Here is a 19171-nt window from a genome sequence, read left to right as displayed (position 1 = left end):
CCAATAAACCTTCAACATATATCAGCTTGGGGCTATTTGAGTGTCACACTCAATTCCTTTCCTTTTCTTTTTCTCAGTGTATAACTCTCCTGGGTTTGCGTCTCTTCAGCCACAGCTGGACGAGTACAGACGTCTGTTCATGTGAACTGTTACTGTAAGTCATGTGTGAAGGGCTCCTGTCAAAGGGAGAACCTGGAAGGAAAAGCAAGAACACATGGCTCGCCTGTAGTCTCTGTGTCCGTCTCAGTCCGATTGTTATTCAGAGGGTGTTTATAATCCCATGCTACATACGGGCAATTGTAATTTTCTATTGTCTGCCCCATAACCCCATAATTGAATACAGGCAGAGGGACGTATTCTGCTGCTCGAAAGCCATAGTTTGTATGACTCTTCTAAACAGGGAGTCTGAGTGGCTCCTCTAGTCTCTGGTTTGGGAAATAAGGCTAACAAATTAAATTAAATTGATGTGAGATACATTTTCTTTGTTTCTCTCTTCATCTTTTTTGCTAAAATTCACCATTGAACTGTATAACATTACATAGCAGAAATATTATACATTGTTCTAATATATATGGATATCTAAATTAATATATACGTCTACACTGATCAGCTATAACATTATGACCACCGACAGGTGAAGTGAATAACACTGATAATCTCGTTATCATGGCACCTGTCAGTGGGTGGGATATATTAGGCAGGAAGTTAACATTTTGTCCTCAAAGTTGATGTGTTAGAAGCAGGAAAAATGGGCAAGCGTAAGGATCTGAGCGACTTTGACAAGGGCCACATTGTGATGGCTAGACGACTGGGTCAGAGCATCTCCAAAACTGCAGCTCTTGTGGGGTGTTGACGGTCTGCAGTGGTCAGTACCTATCAAAAGTGGTCCAAGGAAGGAAAAGCGGTGAACCGGCGACAGGGTCATGGGCGACCAAGACTCATTGATGCACGTGGGGAGCGAAGGCTGGCACGTGTGGTCCAATCCAACAGACAAGCTACTGTAGCTCAAATTGCTGAAAAAGTGAATGCTGGTTCTGATAGAAAGGTGTCAGAACACACAGTGCATCGCAGTTTGTTGCGTATGGAGCTGCGTAGCCGCAGACCAGTCAGGGTGCCCATGCTGACCCCTGTCCACTGCCGAAAGCGCCTACAATGGGCACATGAGCATCAGAACTGGACCACGGAGCAATGGAAGAAGGGGGCCTGGTCTGATGAATCACGAGTTCAAGGTGTTGACTTGGCCTCCAAATTCCCCAGATCTCAATCCAATCGACCATCTGTGGGATGTGCTGCACAAACAAGTCCGATCCATGGAGGCCCCACCTCGCAACTTACAGGACTTAAAGGATCTGCTGCTAATGTCTTGGTGTCAGATACCACAGCACACCTTCAGAGGTCTAGTGGAGTCCATGCCTCGACGGGTCAGGGCTGTTTTGGCGGCAAAAGGGGGACCTACACAATATTAGGCAGCTGGTCATAATGTTATGGCTGATCGGTGTACAGTGAAATCTCAATAAGATGCCAATGGTGGCAGAAGAGTCACACAGTTCTGTAAGTGTAGTTTATTTTTTTCGCACTAGGTGTCACTCTTTTACCGCGATTGGGAGAACTGTGAACTATGACATGTTCTGCTGTAGTTAAAATAAAATTATTGAAAAGTATTATTTTTACCAAAATATGACTGCAATATATATGTGTGTGTGTGCATACAAATGAGTTCCTATTTTAAAGACCAACTTTATTTTTATTTGTGTCGTATAAAATGTAAAACTTTCACCCGAGTGGGACGTGTCCTACGTCGCGTATTTAACGTCATACGTCAGCAGGTCGCCCCCGGCGTACGGTTTCCAAGGCAAATAACCAAGATGGCGGCGTGTAGTCGGATAGGGAGAGGCGGTCACAGCATGGATAAAAGCATTACTCTTCCTGCAGACGAGATTTTTCGGAACCTGGAGAATGCCAAGAGGTTCGCTATAGACATAGGTACCAGCATACCAAATATAGTACTTTTTCTCTTCTGCTTTCCAAAGAATTCCACTTGTAGAGCTACTGAGTTTGGGCCATTCGGGGGAAAGGGGATATAAAGGCGAGTCCATCCCCTTAGCCGCGGACACGGCGAGCTGTAGTCTTTTCAGGCCACGATGACTATGCGGTTCAATGCAGAGACGGTGTGAATTGGACTACGAGACCCACAATGCGCGGCGCGGGTTGGGCGCGCTGTGGATTGTGGGTGCTGTAGTCTTTTCGGTCAGGGTTACGCTTTCGCTTCTATTGGTATTACTGGATCGGCAGACTACAGCCCCCAGTTTCCGCCTCTTCAGACACTGGGTACGGGGATTTTTTGAAAGTACGAAAACAAGATATTGTTTCGCTGTTATTTCTTTATATCGGTGGCTGTAGAATTACAATCCTGTTTCAGAAATTACATTCTAGTGTCCTCATTGCCAGTGATGGACATAATTGACATAATTGTAATTGCACTGCTGGCTTGAGCACAATCACACAACTGCACGCAATTAACACGTACCTGTTGTATAGTAAATCCAGTGTTTACGGGCTGGATTATGGCATTTGCATGTGTTTATCATGTGTTGTTATTCCGCGGACGTGTGCAAATCACTCAGCTGCGTGTCAGCTGTATCACAGTGCATCATTGCATTACCTGCAGACAGACAGTGTGCAATGGGAAATACAAAATGTCTCCATAAGTAACTTGTAAGCCCAGGGATATTCACACCGTGCAGTTAAAGCCGGAGTGATTAGAAGGGTATTTTTGTGATAACTGCAAGAGCCACTCCACGGTGGTGACGTATAGAAACAATTTATAAGAACAAGTTATAGATTTTCATGTTTCCTGAATGTGTTTATATATATATATATATATATATATATATATATATAAACAAATACAGGTCTCAGTTCTGACATTTGCATTCATGCATGGCAGGATATTAAAAAATAAAATAAAAAAATCTGAAATTGCAATAGATTGAAAATTGAGAAATATTTCATAGAACTATATAGCCTCTGACACTGTCTAATCCACCTATTTTGCTCCGTCATACCTTTTAAAGGAGGATATGTTTGTGTTGTGGTTTATGTTCCCAGGTGGGTTTATAATGTGTGGATTGTTAAATAATTTACATAAAGTAGCTCTGGATTGTGGATGCATTGTCAATGGGGGGGGGAAACCATTCTAAACGGTAATTTCATTTTGCTTTCAAACATGTTAACATTACTGGCTGTGTTTTATGTTGTAAAGTGTAGTAATAGCCCATCTGCTTTTACAGTTTTGTTTTTTTGTCTTTCCCAACAGGAGGGTCTTTGACAAAGCTTGCCTATTACTCCACAGTTCAGCATAAAGTAGCCAAAGTCCGGTCGTTTGACCACTCCGTAAAGGTAAGGCGTCATAGATTCATCTCTAGCTATTTGTGTTGAAATGCTATTTTATTACAGACTATTGCAGATTTTAAAATAGTTTTATAGTTTAAAATATAAATATAATAGTTGGATTTCTACTTTGCAGATCTAGAGGACATCCTTACACGCCTTGCGCAATCTTACACCAGCTAAAGTGCATCTAAGCAAAGAGGAAGATTTTTTTTTTCCTGTTCTACACCTATAAATTCTCTGACTATTTACAACTCCGTCCATACACTGGGCTCACGTTTTCTCAGAGGCTGACACTTTTTTTTTAACAGTAGACGCCCATCACACAGTCCCTCAGAGAGCTCACTCTTAAGCCTTTTAATTGCGGCCTGTTATTCCCAGTTTCTGCCCGACTATGAGCACACTTAACTGTCAAGACGGCCCGTCTTTACCTGCTGTTTTTTAAGGTAGGACAACAATTTGGCTCTCATGGCTTCCCTCTCCTCTTCCTCCAGGAGACAGAAGATGACCCCTTGTACGAGATCTCGGTCCAGGAGGAGATCACGGCCCGCCTGCACTTCATCAAGTTTGAGAATGCCTACATCGAGACCTGCCTGGACTTCGTTAAGGACCACCTGGTCAACACTGACACCAAGGTCATTAAGGCCACGGGTGGGGGGGCGTACAAGTTCAAGGACCTGATCGAGAAGAAGCTGAAACTGAAGTGAGTCTTGCAGAGGCGCAGAAGAGGCTGGTTGACTGCGTACCCCTGTCTGCTGTTCACGGTTACTTTCCAAACGTGTTGTTTTGAGTCTATCATTGTGCGGAGCTGCAGTGGATCAGTGTCCATGTACACTGATCAGCCATAACATCATGGCCACTGACAGGTGAAGTGAATAACATTGATAATCTCGTTATCATGGCACCTGTCAGTGGGTGGGATATATTAGACAACAAGTGAACATTTTGTCCTCAAAGTTGATGTGTTAGAAGCAGGAAAAATGGGCAGCGTCAGGAACTGAGCGACTTTGACAAGGGCCACATTGTGATGGCTAGACGACTGGGTCAGAGCATCTCCAAAACTGCAGCTCTTGTGGGCTGTTCCCGGTCTGCAGTGGTCAGTACCTATCAAAAGTGGTCCAAGGAAGGAAAAGCGCTGAACCGGCGACAGGGTCATGGGTGGCCAAGACTCATTGATGCACGTGGGAGCGAAGGCTGGCCCGTGTGGTCCGATCCAACAGACGAGCTACTGTAGCTCAAATTGCTGAAAAAGCGAATGCTGGTTCTGATAGAAAGGTGTCAGAACACACAGTGCATCGCAGTTTGTTGCGTATGGGGCTGCGTAGCCGCAGACCAGTCAGGGTGCCCATGCTGAGCCCTGTCCACTGCCGAAAGCGCCTACAATGGGCACGTGAGCATCAGAACTGGACCACGGAGCAATGGAAGAAGGTGGCCTGGTCTAATGAATCATGAGTTCAAGGTGTTGACTTGGCCTCCAAATTCCCCAGATCTCAGTCCAATCGAGCATCTGTGGGATGTGCTGGACAAACAAGTCCGATCCATGGAGGCCCCACCTCGCAACTCACAGGACTTAAAGGATCTGCTGCTAACGTCTTGGTGCCAGATACCACAGCACACCTTCAGAGGTCTAGTGGAGTCCATGCCTCGACGGGTCAGGGCTGTTTTGGTCGAAAAAGGGGGACCTACACAATATTAGGCAGGTGGTCATAATGTTATGGCTGGTCGATGTATAGTTGCAGCTGAACATGGCTGTTAGGGCTTTGGCTTGAAGCAGGGTGTAAAGGTACAGAGTATGTTTTTGTCATTGCGTTTCTGCTGGCATATTAGTTTGCCAGAATGAAAATCTACTAAATATCCACAGTAAGCGTTATTGAAGCCGCCATGAATTCCACTTGGAAAACAATGTGTGTGATTGGTTTGTCTGTACAAATTGAACTCCCACTGGTAAGTAGTTGGCACAGGCAATACCGCAGGCAGCTGCAATGGACTGAGCCGCAGGTCTGATCGTACCCCCCGGTGGATTTGTTAATTTACTTGTCACTGGTGCGGGTAGGCAGCCGCCGCCGATGTCCCAGATTCCCCTTGGCTTTTTGTGGCGAGCGCCAAAAAGAAATGCGCACGGGTGCCACGTCGGTCACGCTGCGCTGAGCTTCCCTTCTGTGTCCTCATCTCGTGGCAGAGTGGACAAGGAGGACGAGATGTCCTGCCTCATCAAGGGCTGTAACTTCGTGCTGAAGAACATCCCCCACGAGGCGTTCGTGTACGTGAGGCACGCCGACTCCGAGTTCCGCTTCCAGAACACGCACCCGGATATCTTCCCTTACCTGCTCATCAACATCGGCTCTGGGGTGTCCATCGTTAAGGTCAGTCCTCCTCCCCCCTGCCTGCCTTTTGTGTCTACATTACCGGTCTCCATGTACTCTGAAATTAAAGTATAGGACAAATTGGAGATAAAAAAAGAAATCATGGAAACGTTTTTGTTTTGACCGCTAGTGTATATGCAGGAACTAGTTTAATTTCTTTGTATTTGCAGGTTGAATCGGAAGACCAGTTTGAGCGCATCGGAGGCAGCTCTATTGGTGGTGGCACGTTCTGGGGACTGGGAGCTTTACTGACTAAAACCAAGGTCCGTAAAGGTCCACACTACCACCCCTGTAATTCCCAGTGCTGAGGTCCGCAGGGGCCTTCTCTCATGATGCTCAGGATGATAATCATAGGAGTGTGTGAGGAGATTGTGCAACGCTGGCCTTGACGACAGGACTCTGGAACAGGATAGTTTCGCTGATTAAAGTGTTAACTTGGAAATAGTGATTTTTCTACATGCCTAATTGTGCGAAACATTTTCTCAGACTTGTCACATTGCATCTCACACACCCTGTAATAATTGTTTGTTGTTAGACTGAGATGGGGCTCTTGTGCATTTCCACACAGGCGCCATTCCAGTGTGTGTTTGGATCCGTAGGGCACATCAATGCCCTGATCAGATCCCGTGATAAGAGCAGCGGGGCCAATATCCCCTCTCTTGTGTTCAGCTGCCCAGTTTAATGCTCGCTCACTCTTGTCCTTCCCTGCTGCAGAGGTTTGACGAACTGCTGCAGCTGGCCTCCAGGGGGCAGCACGCCAGCGTGGACATGCTGGTGAAGGATATCTATGGTGGGGCATATGGGACGCTGGGCCTGACCGGGGACCTCATCGCCAGTAGTTTTGGGAAATCAGCCACTGCGGATAAAGGCGAGTTTGTTGAGCCCGGACTCGGGACAGTTGTTCCCGTGTTGGGTGCCCGGTCTAGACTAGTGCGGCCGAACCTTTGATATGTGAATGGCGAACACGTCTCTCTCTCTCTCTCTCATGATCTGCCAGAGTTCTCCAAAGAAGACATGGCCAAGAGCCTGCTGCACATGATCAGCAATGACATCGGCCAGCTGGCCTGCCTCTACGCCAAACTGCACAACCTCACAAGGGTCTACTTTGGGGGCTTCTTCATCCGAGGGCACCCCGTGACCATGCACACAATCACCTACAGCATCAACTTCTTCACCAAGGTAAAGGTCTAAGCCTGTAGAACATGACACAGTAACACCACTATGAGATGTGGATAATCACACTACTAATGGTAAAGTTCCTCTGCAGAGATATTGATCACTCCTTTTATGCAGCATTGTTGTGCTTCAGCTGCTGTCAGTGACGTTGTCTCGCTGTCGTGCTTTCATCTTTCCCAGGGGGAGGTCCAGGCCCTGTTTCTCAGACACGAAGGGTACCTGGGAGCCATTGGAGCCTTCTTAAAGGGTGCCGAGGAAGACAGTAAGTCACCGCGCCCGACTGTGTTCTCCTCTTCTTCCACCGTTCAGATCTTCAACGGTCCACGTGTGTTCCTTTAAAAGCCACCGGTGACTTTCACCTCACAGATCATCCCCAGCAACTGCTGATCACACGACACCTACTGTTCACCCTGTTGCGGTCGGTGTTCTGCAATAGAATGAGTGGAATGCGGTGAAGAGAATTTGGGAGGGGCGGCAGCATTCTTTTAACCCCTGACCCTGAGTTCTTTTTAACTCTTTCACTGCATAATTCTCTGAAAGTGTCTCTTAATCTAAATCTAATTGTCTGAGGACTTCACTGACTCGTAAAGCCTCGTGTTTTAATCCAGCTGTACGGACGTTGGTATTCTTCTGTTGCCTAATCGCGTTCCCGTTTGTCTGGCACAGATCCTAACCAGTACAGCTGGGGAGAGAATTACGCTGGGAGCTCTGGCCTGATGAGCGTCTCTCCTGAGCTGAACCCCATGCAGCGCGCCCGCAGCGGGACGGTGAGTGCCCCGCCGCCCAATGAGTTTCTGCGTTGAGATATGAGATGACTTTTCAAAAGCACTAGGATCGCTCTTTTCCGCAGTTCTGCCTTTCATTTTCTAACGCTCAATTTCTCTTTCTGTTTCATCCCAACCCCATCAACATCCTCCTCTTCTGTTTCGTTTTGTTTTCCTTCAGTTCCCCGTAAGTAATCCCTTCACGCTGTTCTCACTGGAGTTCGGTTTATCTTTCTGCTTTCCTTTGAAACGGGCGATTAATTGCAACGCTTAAGCAGACGCTGGGAACTTGTCCCGTCCTTGAAAAGAGCCCGTTATTTACCAGAACTGTGTTGAATTGGCCTGGGATGGTTCCGACCCCTAGCCTGCTGCCCTGCGTGCTTTTCCATCGTGCGGTGCTGTGATGTTCTGCTCAGATAATCCAGTTCAGCTGTATTTATACACTCTGGAGAGATTTTAGTATTCGATACTATAGTAGGTTGCTGATGTCTGTTAGTGTTTTCTTCAGTTTTTATGCTTTAAATGTCCCCATGCAGTGATCAACATCATATTAAAAACACGCCGACATCTGCCCCACGCGTTCAGAGCGGAGGCCATATGCGAGGTTAATACCGGCCTTGCGATCGGGTCGGCCTCAGGAACGCGATCGCAGATGGGGCCAGGTGCTGCTCAGCGGCAGCAGAGGCCAGACTGGAGTCTCTTCCCGCTGCCTGATGCGATTTCTGCGTGGGCGTCCCCCGCGGGAGGCTGTTGGGGGAATCGGGAGGCGGTGATTTGGCATCGACGGCACTGAGCCTCTGCCAGCCGGGCGTTGTCCTCCGCGTGTGAGATCACAGGACTGGGGGAGAGCCGAGTCGCATCCTGCTTAGCTTTTTGCAATTAAATGCCCCAGTAGGACACTAGGTGGACGGCACCGATTGCAGAGCTAGATGTAGTGTGGGTGTTAATACTTGAATGGCAATGAAGCCAGTGCTGAAACAAACCTGCCATATGAACCAAAGCCACGTTTGTTTATGCTGAGAGGAGCGGACATTGAAATCTGACTTATCTGTGAATGTTTATGCTACAGATACCCATACATTAAATCGAACCCTAGAGGGACTATTATTAATCTTCTGTAATTGCCATTCAGGTGTTAATGTTTTGGCTTTGTAATCCAATAAGGTTGTAAGGGTGTGTGTGTGTGTGTGTGTCTTCACCTGTCACTCTGTCACTATTAAATGGTTCAGACTATCAGAATCTTCTTTTGAATGGTTAAATACCAAGAGCAAAGATGGATTTCCGAACTACATCTTGTTGGGGCACCGATTGGTTGAAACCGTCCATGGTAGACGACTGCTTTGCTTCCTAAAACGTACTATTCAACCATTTGAAAAGATGGAGTCTGATGTGCCCGGGTAATAACACGGGCGGTGGCTGACGTCTTCTCCACTGCTCCCCCACCCCAGTTCGACATGCTGGAGATGGACCGCCTGGAGAGGCAGCTGGTCAACCTGCCCCTGCTGCAGGACCCCTCCTCGTACATCCCCGACACCATGGACCTGACGGAGGATGCCGTGGCCCGGGAGTACTGGCTCTTCTGCTTCGAGGAGGCGCTGGAGGGGGTGAGTGTGCCGCTGTTTGTTAAATCGATAAGATTATGAATGCAAAGATCCAATGTGATCCAATAATGCACTGTTAATGATCATGTGATTGTCCAGTAAATCAATTTTGTTTGTCCTGAATTTGGGTTTTAACACACTAAATTGTGATTGCCGAGATCGTGGACTTGCAGTAGGGCCCAGGGCTCGGTTGCTTGGTGCGGATCGTGTTCTGTGCCAGCTGCTGGTCCCCGGCCACCGCGTCTGATGCTTGTGCCCTCTCCAGGTGGTGAAGAGAGCCATCGCCAGCCAGCCAGACCTCCCGCAGACCAGAGAGCGGGCCGAGAAATTCAGCCAGAAGTACAGACACAAGCTGCAGACCCTGCGCCACCAGCCCTTGTAAGACCCGATGCTTGTGTGCTTCACGTTGTTGTTCGGTCTTCAAGAGCATCATTACATCTTTACAAAGACCTTTTAAAGCCCGGCCACTCAATTCACATCAACAGAATGTGTTCAAAACTTATATTCATCGTGAATAGAGCGTGCTGGCGATGAAGACTGAGCCCCATGCTGTGATAAATGATAAATGCATTATAAATTCTATACCTAGAGATCATATTTGAATTTCTAATCCCTGCTCTTTCTATGGGATGCTAAAGATTCTTTCTCTGCAAAATAATAAAGGCATCGCTTGTGCATTTGAACAGATAAGATCCTTTTCCGTCTAAGTTTTATAATAGATGTTATTGGGTCCACATAACTCCTCTCCTCACTCCTAGTGCCTATGGATCCCTCACGGTCAGAAGTCTGCTGGACACGAGAGAACACTGTCTTAACGAGTTCAACTTCCCCGATCCCTATTCTAAGGTTTGACCCGATTTATCGTCTTATTTTAATACCGTCCTGCTTCTCACCCGATTGTATACGAGTTATACGAGGGAAAACAGATATTTACGCCAAGATTTATTGGCTTTTTGCGTTTGTGTCCCCCCCACTCCCCGGCAGATCAAGCAGAGGGAGAATGACATGGCCCTGAAGTATTTTCAAAAGGCGGTGAAGTCTCTGGAGTCGCTGAGCTGGGAGCAGAGGCAGTTCGCCCTGGTGAAGGGTCTGCTGGCGGGGAACGTGTTCGACTGGGGGGCCAAGGCCATCTCAGAGTAAGCATGCCGCCTGACCTGGGCTTCCTTCAACGGCCACTAGCCATGAGGGAAATCGGCTGTTATATTTACTTGGTAGACATCAGTTAACATCCTTGTCAAGAACCGCTGTAGTGACTAAAAATCTAAGTTCTGGAATATCTGTGTACAGGTTTTTAATCCACGGGTTTTATTTTATAGTGTCCTGGAAACCAATGCGGGTTTTGGTTTTGAAGAGGCTAAACGCAAACTGCAGGGTAGGAGAAGACCTTTCTTGATTTAATTTGGAGGAAAGATACAGAATTTGAAATGGTCAAATAAGGTAGAAACGTCGACAATAGTCGGTCTGATCCGATTCTGCTCTTCTCCTCCCAGAGCGCCCCTGGCTTGTGGATTCGTATAACCAGTGGCTCGAGAGGCTAAAGGTAAGAGACAGCCCTTCGTATTATACAAGAGCTGCAGCAGATCTGTCCCAGCAGCAGCCATCTTGAATAGAAACTAATCGTCAATCCATGAATGGGTCAGAAATGACCGGAAACCCCTCAGAGTGAGATTTACTTCCCTCTGAGTGTCAGTCCTGTCTCACAAAGGGCCTTGCTTTTGCAGTCGCCTGATTTTTAGTTTTATTCTCATCCCTAGACTGAACATTGATAAGGGGCAGGTGAAAGATGAGTGCAGGACTAGGTTTTCTTTTGAAGTGACTTTTGTAAACCATGCAGAGTTAACACCTCACATATTTACATCTGATGTTTCTGTTGTCTTTGTGTGTTGAAATCAGTGATTGAATACCATGCATACTGGCTTTTTCTTGCAGGGTCCTCCTCACAAATGTGCCTTATTTTTCGTAGATAATAGTGGGATAGACATCATTCTGGGAGTGTTCCCATTTGTAAGAGAACTTCTCTGCAGGGGTACCGAGGTAAGCAGCTTCTATGAACACTCTTTTGTTCTCCGATCACACCTCCATTGTAAATGTGCCCTTTCTCTCACTTCAGCCCTCGTTTATACCTCTCCATTTGGCAGAAAAGTGGTTTTTGGAGGACAAAGCCGTCGCAGTGAGCTGTTGACAAAGGAATATCGCTTAATAACTTAAGCGACGCTGATTTTCTGAAGACGATTATCCTTAATGAGATTTCTGTTCGGCGACAATCCTCTCTTCACAGGATCGACTGACGGAAAGGTCTATATTTATTTTTTCCTATCTTTCAGGTTGTGTTAGCCAGCAATTCTGGGCCGGCGTTAAATGACGTGACTTACAGTGAGTTACAGATATTAACGGAGAGAATCGCAGCGATGGATACAGTCATACAGTGAGTATGTTTAAGCAGCTCTGAAGCCGAGAGCGGCCGAAGTCCTTGCGTGAACTGGAAACAGTTTTCACGCGGATTAGACGTGATTACACGCGGCAGAAGGAGCTTTTGGCCGCCGCCCCTGGGAGCCCTGTTTGTGCGGTTTTGTTTGTGTGTTTGTTTAGTTCATGCAGACTCTAAATCAGTTGGTAAGCCTCTCGCAATGTAAGCACAGAGAGGCCCGCCAAGCCATTCCTCTGACTGGTTTCTCTCTCATTTTGATTCCACAGGACAGGGATTAAGGAAGAGAGATTGATATTAGTCCAGAGTGGCTCCAGTTCACCGTGTCTAGACTTGAGGTGGGTGCGTCAAGAAACGCTTACCATCCTCGGCGGTTGTGTGTCCAGCGAATGTGGTTTCATTGCGTTTTTCTTCCCCCGCCATGCAGCCGTCTGGACAAAACGCTGGCCACGGTGGTGAGAGAGAGGCACACTGACCTGGTGATCATCGAGGGCATGGGCCGCGCCATCCACACCAACTATTATGCCACCCTGCGCTGCGAGAGCCTCAAGCTGGCCGTCATCAAGAACTCCTGGCTGGCCGAGCGGCTGGGGGGCGTGCTCTTCAGCGTGGTCTTCAAATACGAGGAGCCCCCCAAGTACCAGGAAGAGACGCACCAGTAATGGACACGCACGCGCACACACGCTCACACGCTCTGATTTGTCGAAGGAACGAGGTGGGGGGTTAGGAAGGGCCAGGCAAGTGTGCAAAGGACCTATTCTTTCGATTCCTTTTATTCAGGTTTTTGTTTTTTAATCACGAAGGGGGAAAAGAAATGGTCTTGAGGATCTGATCATTAATAAGGGATTAGTTTAGTTTCGTTTCTCCAACGGGAAGCTAAAAGCAAACCAAAAAAACGATGACAGACAAAATCAACCGTGTGGATGTAGTGCAGAATTCGAGAGTGAGCGAGATTGGAGTCCTGTGCCGGCTTGCTTGGCATATGCTTTCAAAAGGGATCTTATTTTCTGCTCTTTCATCAAATACACCAAATCTGAATCAGTGTTATGGGGTTTAATTTGCTGCTGCTGTTGCTACAATACTGCCATTGACATCCAGTCCCGTCCAAAATCTCGCTTTTCTTTAGCTGCTGCCACGTCACGTTTTCAGGATCCGTCTCAGTCCGGTCCTACGTGCGCGCTCTGTATCGGCAGTTACTCATCCAATGCGATTCCGCTTTCGCCCCGCGGTGTCTCGTTCAGAAATGCGCAGGTCGTCCTTCTATCGTTGGTCCTCCTTCTCTCGGATGATGCTTTCGTTCCTGCGTCTCGTTCCCAAGAGAGGCTTTTGAAATCTGACTGTCCTCTGTAAACATACCGTTTTTACTGGTTAACGTGCCTTCGAGCTTTCAGTAATTGATCTGATGTAAAGTGGTTTCAACATTTTCTTCCAGTGTGTAAAGAAAGATGAGAGAGATTATTCTTCAGTGTATGAGATGCTGAATGTTTTCATATCGGCAGGAATTTTTTTGTTCTCTTTATTGAAGTTGAATTCCTTGTATTAGTGGTTTGGGTTCAGTTTGTCCGCTTTTCCTGTGCCTGCCTGGGAAGTGGGGTTTTATGGAACTGTAGGGATTGTGAGGAGCTTTAAAAGTGACTTAGTGTCCGTAGTGCAGTCTTCGGGGGGGCACCGATTTTGCAGTCCACGTAGGGGTCTTCCCATCAAAGGAGACATTCAAACCAAAGCAGAGAAGAGCTGGTCTGGTTACCTGGTGATCTGTCATGGGTCATGGTCTTCATTGTTTAAATGAATCTAAGCATGCCCCCTCACAAGAGAACGGGATTTGTTCAGTTTTCTTAATGGCTGCTAGGTGCCAGTGTGTCCCTATATACATCTTCTAGTTGTAATACTTCTGGGGGGGGTTCTTTCTTCCACGCTCACAAAGGGAAAGACTCACAAAGCCATGTGTGTGTTCGTTCAATGTCAGTCTGCTCTCTTACTATCTAACAGTAGCACTTGTCTCTCCAGGGATTTTTCTTTTTTTAAGTAACAAAAGCTAATTGGTGCTTCTATCTCCAAATTAAGACTGTTGAGCTCTCGTTTGTCTTTCATCTTCGTTTGCATGCGTGTTTCCAAAGTACGGTCACAGCACTTTAATCTCGGGCTCTGAAAGTCTTGATAAGCTCCACGCTGCGCGCAGGGCAGTGTTGCCTCGATCTCTCTGCCGGGTTCGCTCCGGATTCGGGGGAAGCGTCGGCCGTTCGTCGTCTTTTCAAAGCAGCGTTACAGACTTGAAATCCGAAAGGCCATGTCCGTTCCATGCGCACAGCGATGAAATGTATTTTTTGTATCGCAGCAGTGAAGAACAAAGCTTGCATAGCACCAAGGATGTGTTTTTTCCAAATTTTGTGAGCAAAGCAATAAGATAGCATATATAAATATCGTCCGGTGGTTGGCAGAGGTTGGCAAAAGTTTGGATGGGTTTCTGTAATTTCAAAGACGACGAAATCTGGTGTTAAAATAATTTTCTTCAAACAAAATTAATAAATACTGGAAGTTGTCAAAAGCTTTGTTGCAACCTTTGTGCGCTCACCTAGTGAGATTCTGTATAATCATTATATATATATGTATATATACTGTAAGTGTGTACATATATATACAATTCATTTCATGTATCTTGAGATGTTTATTTTAAGATTTAGTGTTTGTGTAAAAATAAAAAAATCAGCTGTTCTTTGACAATCACATGTATTTAAATGTCAAATATATTTTTAAATGTCTTCACTCCAAAAATGTGGTGTCTTGGTATATTACTGCTCAACCTTTTCACATTTTGAGCGACTGTTTAGACTTGCGAGTCATGCTGGAATAATGTTGACAATCCAGTCCTGTTTGCAAATAGTACTGAACCATAACGCACATCGCCATGTGGCGCCGTATTCTTACTTCTTCAAAAGTTTTTTTTTGTTGAAGAGGAAATTTATATTGGGGCTCGGAGTAGCCCAAGCCCCTGTGGGATTAAGTGAATGATCTGGGCTTTTTGAACCTTTCGATGTTCAAATCGGGTCACGGATGCAGGTTAAAGCAATTTGCTGTTCTTAAGGGAGGAAACCACAGGAGTCAAAGCACACTTGAATACCATGTCACCCTTTGGCACACTTTCCCAGAAGTGCTTAAGGCCGGGGACAAAGACAGGCAGATGTGGAGAATCCGTGAGGAGCTGTGTTAGCTTTTTTTTTTTTTTTTTTCTCAGTGGCACAAAAAGAGAGAAACGCAACACAAACTGGTGGCAATAGCATGACAGAAAATGTGTTATTTTTCATGGCTGCATCTTCTGGCCGTCTCCCTCCTCATCTGGTTTGCTTTGCGGTCGCTTTGCATCTCGGGAGGGAAGCGGGGGGCCGGGGCCGCGGGGCGCTAGAGAACGACGGCACTCCCACTCTGCTTCCCCAGCAGGCAGCGGGTGCCCGGGAAGCAGATCCGCGCACAGGCCCCACGACACCCGCGGTGCCGGCTGCCGCGCCACCATCAAAGCAGCACGCGGCCCAGGGCGGCGGCGGATCGTAATGAGCGCAGCGTGCGCCGAAGCCCCGCGCCGGGGAGGAGCACACCGATAAGAGCACACCGATAAGAGCGCAACGGGGCAGGCGGGGGGTCTGTCTCCAGCCACCTGCACGTTTCTGCTGAATGGCAGCTTTTTCTTTCCAACTTAATTGCTCCATTTCTAACTTTATTTAGCTGGAGGTGCTGTACTGCATCAGCCTCCTTTTTTCTTGTTTTATGAAATGGATCTGGAATATTAAAGCAGTGTCTCATCTTGCTCGAGTGAGGCACTGAAGGGTGAAATGGAAAGAAATCATTCAATGCCGGTTTGTTTCCTCCTTGCTTTGGTTTAGTTTTGGTATGTTTGTTTCTGGTATGTGTCCACCCTCCTTTGTAACAGCAATCCTAAATTAGCTCAGGTGTAAGAAATCACCTTCAGTGTCACAGGCCAAGTTAAGTGGGCTCCAGCTCTGTTAAATTGTAGTGATTGACATGATTTCAGAAGAAATTCAGCCGTTCCTTCTGGTTCCCTCTGTTGGGCCGTGCATTTCAAAGCAAAGACTCACCCATGAGCACCAAGAAGCTTTCAGAAGAACTCTGGGACAAAGTTGTTGAAAGGTGCAGAGCAGGGGATGGGTATAAAAAACATAAAAATACAATAAAATGCACTGTACGTCCCTTGGGCAAGATGATTATAAAGAAGTGGAGGGTGTATGGCATCTCCAAGACCCTGTCTAGATCAGAACATCCCTCCAAACTGGATGACTGAGCAAGGACACTGATCAGAGAGGCGAAAGGCTACTTTACAAGAGCTTTTATGGCCTAGACTGGTCAAAATGTGCATGTGACAATAATATCACAAGCCCTCCACTAATCCGGCCTGTAAGGTAGGGTGGCAAGAAGGAATCCATTTCTCAAGAAAGCCCACCCAAACACTCCGGAGGTTCTGTAGACATGTGGCCAAAATGTGTCGAAACTGAAGTGGAACTTTCTGGCCAAAATGCAAAGCGTTTATGTTTGGCGCAAACCCAACACAGCCCATCACCCAAAGATCACCATCCCTATTGTGAAGCATGGTGGTGCAGCATCGTGTTATAGAGATGTTTCTCATTGGCTGGGACTGGGGCACTTGTCAGAGTAGATGGGGAAAATGAATGGAGCGAAGTACAGAAAAGTCCTTGAGGAAAACCTGCTGCCCTCTGCAAGAAAACTGAAACTGGGACTGAAGTTCACTGTTCAGAATGACAATGACCCGAAGCACACAGCCAAATCTTCACTGGAGTGGCTAAGGAACAAAAAGTAAATCTCCTTGAGTGGCCCCAGTCAGAGCCCCAACCTAAAGCCAATCAAAAAATTGTGGCATGACTTGAAGATTGCTGTCCATCAACGCTCCCCAAGGAACCTGACAGAGCTTGAACAATGTTATAAAGGAGAATACTATTTTATTGGGTGTAGTATTTTACATTTACATAAAAACAATTCAATTTTTTAATACTTATGATTAAAATCTTTAAAAATCAATTCTTAAAATCACTTAAAATTTTTAAAATCTTTGTGATTTTAACGAAAAACAAAACAATTAACTTAAAATAAACGTGCCCAAAACAACAAAACAAATGTGATTGAAACAAAACTGCTCACCAACATAAAAGTCAAATACATTGAAAATAACTGAAAATGCATTGGACAAAATAAAGAAACAATTAAAAAGGTAAAAATAAAAAACAAACAAAAAAGGTCCAATGCATTTAAAATTAAATCCAAGACAGACAATGTATTTGACAAAGGAATATAACAAAACTAAACCAAAAAACCCCTAAACAATTAGTGATTTAAAAACTAAATCTTTAAAAACAATTAAGATTCATTTTTAAAATAGTTTTAAAAACAATCATCCATAAAATATTTAAAAGATCTTGGACTCGGGCTCCAGCAGGGGGAACTGACCGTCCCCGGAGGTGGGTCCCATCATGGGATCCTGAGCTCCCCCAGATCTCTTATGTGCCAGATCTTGTAGGCTTCCTCCTTGCCCCTCTGATGGACCTCCAGATTGACATAGTCCCTTACGAGCACCATGCCCTTCCGCGCGATGACAAGTGTGTCATAAGGAGCTATGCCCCTTCTGTGCATGAACACTTGGGTGGGGAGACACCGACTCACAGCCATCCAGGAGACATCTTTCTGCGTATTCGTGAGGCAAACGTGCGTAGCGTTAGCCCAGATAAACCGGCAGGTTTCGGGAGGGAAATCTTCTATCCGGCTGGTCTCCTGGGTAGATCTCATCTGGCTACAGATGGTCTTATAATCCCAGGAGGCCAGCACGACTTTATGGAGGCCTACTTCGAGCGCAAAGGCTCGGAGTGCCCTGTAGAACGGCGGGGGATCCCACGAGTGCGGCCTGGTGTTATCCATGGCGCAGAGGCCGAATGGTCTCAGGCTGCTGTCAAAATAAAAGCGGTTCATGAAACTCACTTTCTTGCCAGCAGCCTGGATGTTCTTGACCACATAGGCCAGCCCCTGCGCCTTTATCAGCCGCACAACGTCCGGGACCCCCCTGCCTCCATCCAGGGTACCCTTCACCATCTGCACTCTTTTCAGCCTCTCCATTTTGCTCCCCCAGACAAACCGAAATATAATTCAGGTCACTAATTTTGCGATGACCTTGTCTGGGGGGAAGATCATTCCTACGTAGAGGAGTATCGGGAAGAGAATGGCCTTTACGACCAGCACCTTACCAGCCATCGTCAAGGTCCTTGTGCTCCAGCCGTGGATCTTCTTTTGGACCTTCGCTATGGCCTCCTCCCAGCTCCGGGTGCCCGTGTTGGTCCCGTCGATCGTGATCCCCAGAACCTTGACAGACGGCTTCACAGGGAACACGGTCGGCGGGCCCCGGCCGACAGGCCATGCCCTGGAGAGGTAGACCTCGCTCTTGGCCTTGTTGACAGCGGCCCCCGTTGCCCTGCAGAAGCCGTCCAGCAGTTCCTCGACCCTGGCCACGGACGGAGCGTCCGTGCAAACCATGGCCACGTCGTCCATATAGGCCAGGGCCTTCAGTTGCTCTCCGCCGGAACCCGGGAGATGGAAACCTGTCACCCGGACGTCCCGGCGGATCGCCTGCATGAACGGCTCCAAGCAGAGGACGTACAGCAGGGCCGACAGGGGACAACCCTGCCGGACCCCCGACCTGACCGGAAATGGTTCGGTCAGGTGGCGGTTCACAAGGACCCTGCTGCTTAGACCGCTGTAGATGATCTTAACCCACTTCCTCAGGCCAAGAGCGAGACCCATCCTCTCCATGACGAGCTGCAGGTATTCGTGGCCCACTCTGTCGAAGGCTTTCTCCTGGTCCAAGCTGATTAGGACCAGGGGAAGCCCTCTCTCGTTCGAGTAGGCCACGACATCCCTGAGCAGCATGGCGTTGTCGGCCGCCGATCTCCCCCGGGCACCACAGACCTGGTCGCGACCCACGACTTGAGGGAGTGGCCGCTGCAGCCGGAGCGTCAGTGCTTTGGCCAGTATCTTGTAGTCGGTGCACAGGAGGCTGACCGGCCGTCAGTTCCTCAGATCTTTTTGGTCTCCCTTCTTGTGAAGAAGGGAGAGGATACTCTTCTTCATAGAAGGGGCCAATCTGCCCTCTCTGTACATCGACCCCAAGACCTGGGCCAGATCTTCTTTAAGCACCTCCCAAAAGATCTTATAGAACTCAGCAGGGATCCCGTCGGGACCCGGTGTCCTTCCAGAGTTAAGACTCTTTATCACCTGGGAGAGTTCAGTGGTGGTGATCTCTGGATCCTCCTCGTCCCCCTCATTGCAGGACTCCAACAGGGACAGAAAGTGATGGATCAGATTTTGATCCACCACCTTCTGATCGTACAACTCCCTGTAGAAATCCCGCACCACTGTCTCAACAGCCTCTCTGCCCTCCACCTC

The 19171-nt window shown here is 47.3% G+C and overlaps 1 protein-coding gene across 2 annotated transcripts; it reads left to right on the top strand.

Moving 5' to 3' along the window:
- The first annotated feature begins 1850 nt into the window (after positions 1-1850).
- On the top strand, positions 1851-14491 carry pank4 (pantothenate kinase 4 (inactive)). Of its 2 annotated transcripts, none has more exons than XM_066690690.1 (19): positions 1851-1983; positions 3317-3399; positions 3885-4093; positions 5570-5753; positions 5924-6016; positions 6468-6621; positions 6751-6932; positions 7110-7191; positions 7596-7696; positions 9142-9297; positions 9560-9672; positions 10053-10140; positions 10279-10430; positions 10611-10666; positions 10785-10834; positions 11224-11328; positions 11619-11719; positions 11989-12057; positions 12147-14491. In XM_066690690.1, the coding sequence occupies exons 1-19, from the start codon at positions 1866-1868 to the stop codon at positions 12379-12381; spliced, it is 2331 nt and encodes a 776-aa protein (XP_066546787.1). In that variant the 5' UTR covers positions 1851-1865; the 3' UTR covers positions 12382-14491. The 2 variants fall into 2 exon arrangements, with proteins under 2 accessions (XP_066546787.1, XP_066546788.1); XM_066690691.1 differs by having other exon boundaries at positions 1879-1966.
- Positions 14492-19171: the final 4680 nt, after the last annotated feature.

The sequence above is a fragment of the Amia ocellicauda genome, chromosome 18 (assembly GCF_036373705.1).
Source record: "Amia ocellicauda isolate fAmiCal2 chromosome 18, fAmiCal2.hap1, whole genome shotgun sequence".
Classification (NCBI taxonomy): Eukaryota; Metazoa; Chordata; class Actinopteri; order Amiiformes; family Amiidae; genus Amia; species Amia ocellicauda.
This window is presented reverse-complemented; position numbering and strand designations above follow the sequence as displayed.

Excerpts from the sequence above, each read along its gene's own strand:
- pank4 (XM_066690690.1), top strand. The coding sequence starts at position 1,866 with ATGGCGGCGTGTAGTCGGATAGGGAGAGGCGGTCACAGCATGGATAAA. Across the intron at positions 10,667-10,784 it reads GGCTAAACGCAAACTGCAGG|AGCGCCCCTGGCTTGTGGAT; the intron begins GTAGGAGAAGAC and ends TTCTCCTCCCAG. Across the intron at positions 12,058-12,146 it reads TCACCGTGTCTAGACTTGAG|CCGTCTGGACAAAACGCTGG; the intron begins GTGGGTGCGTCA and ends CCCGCCATGCAG.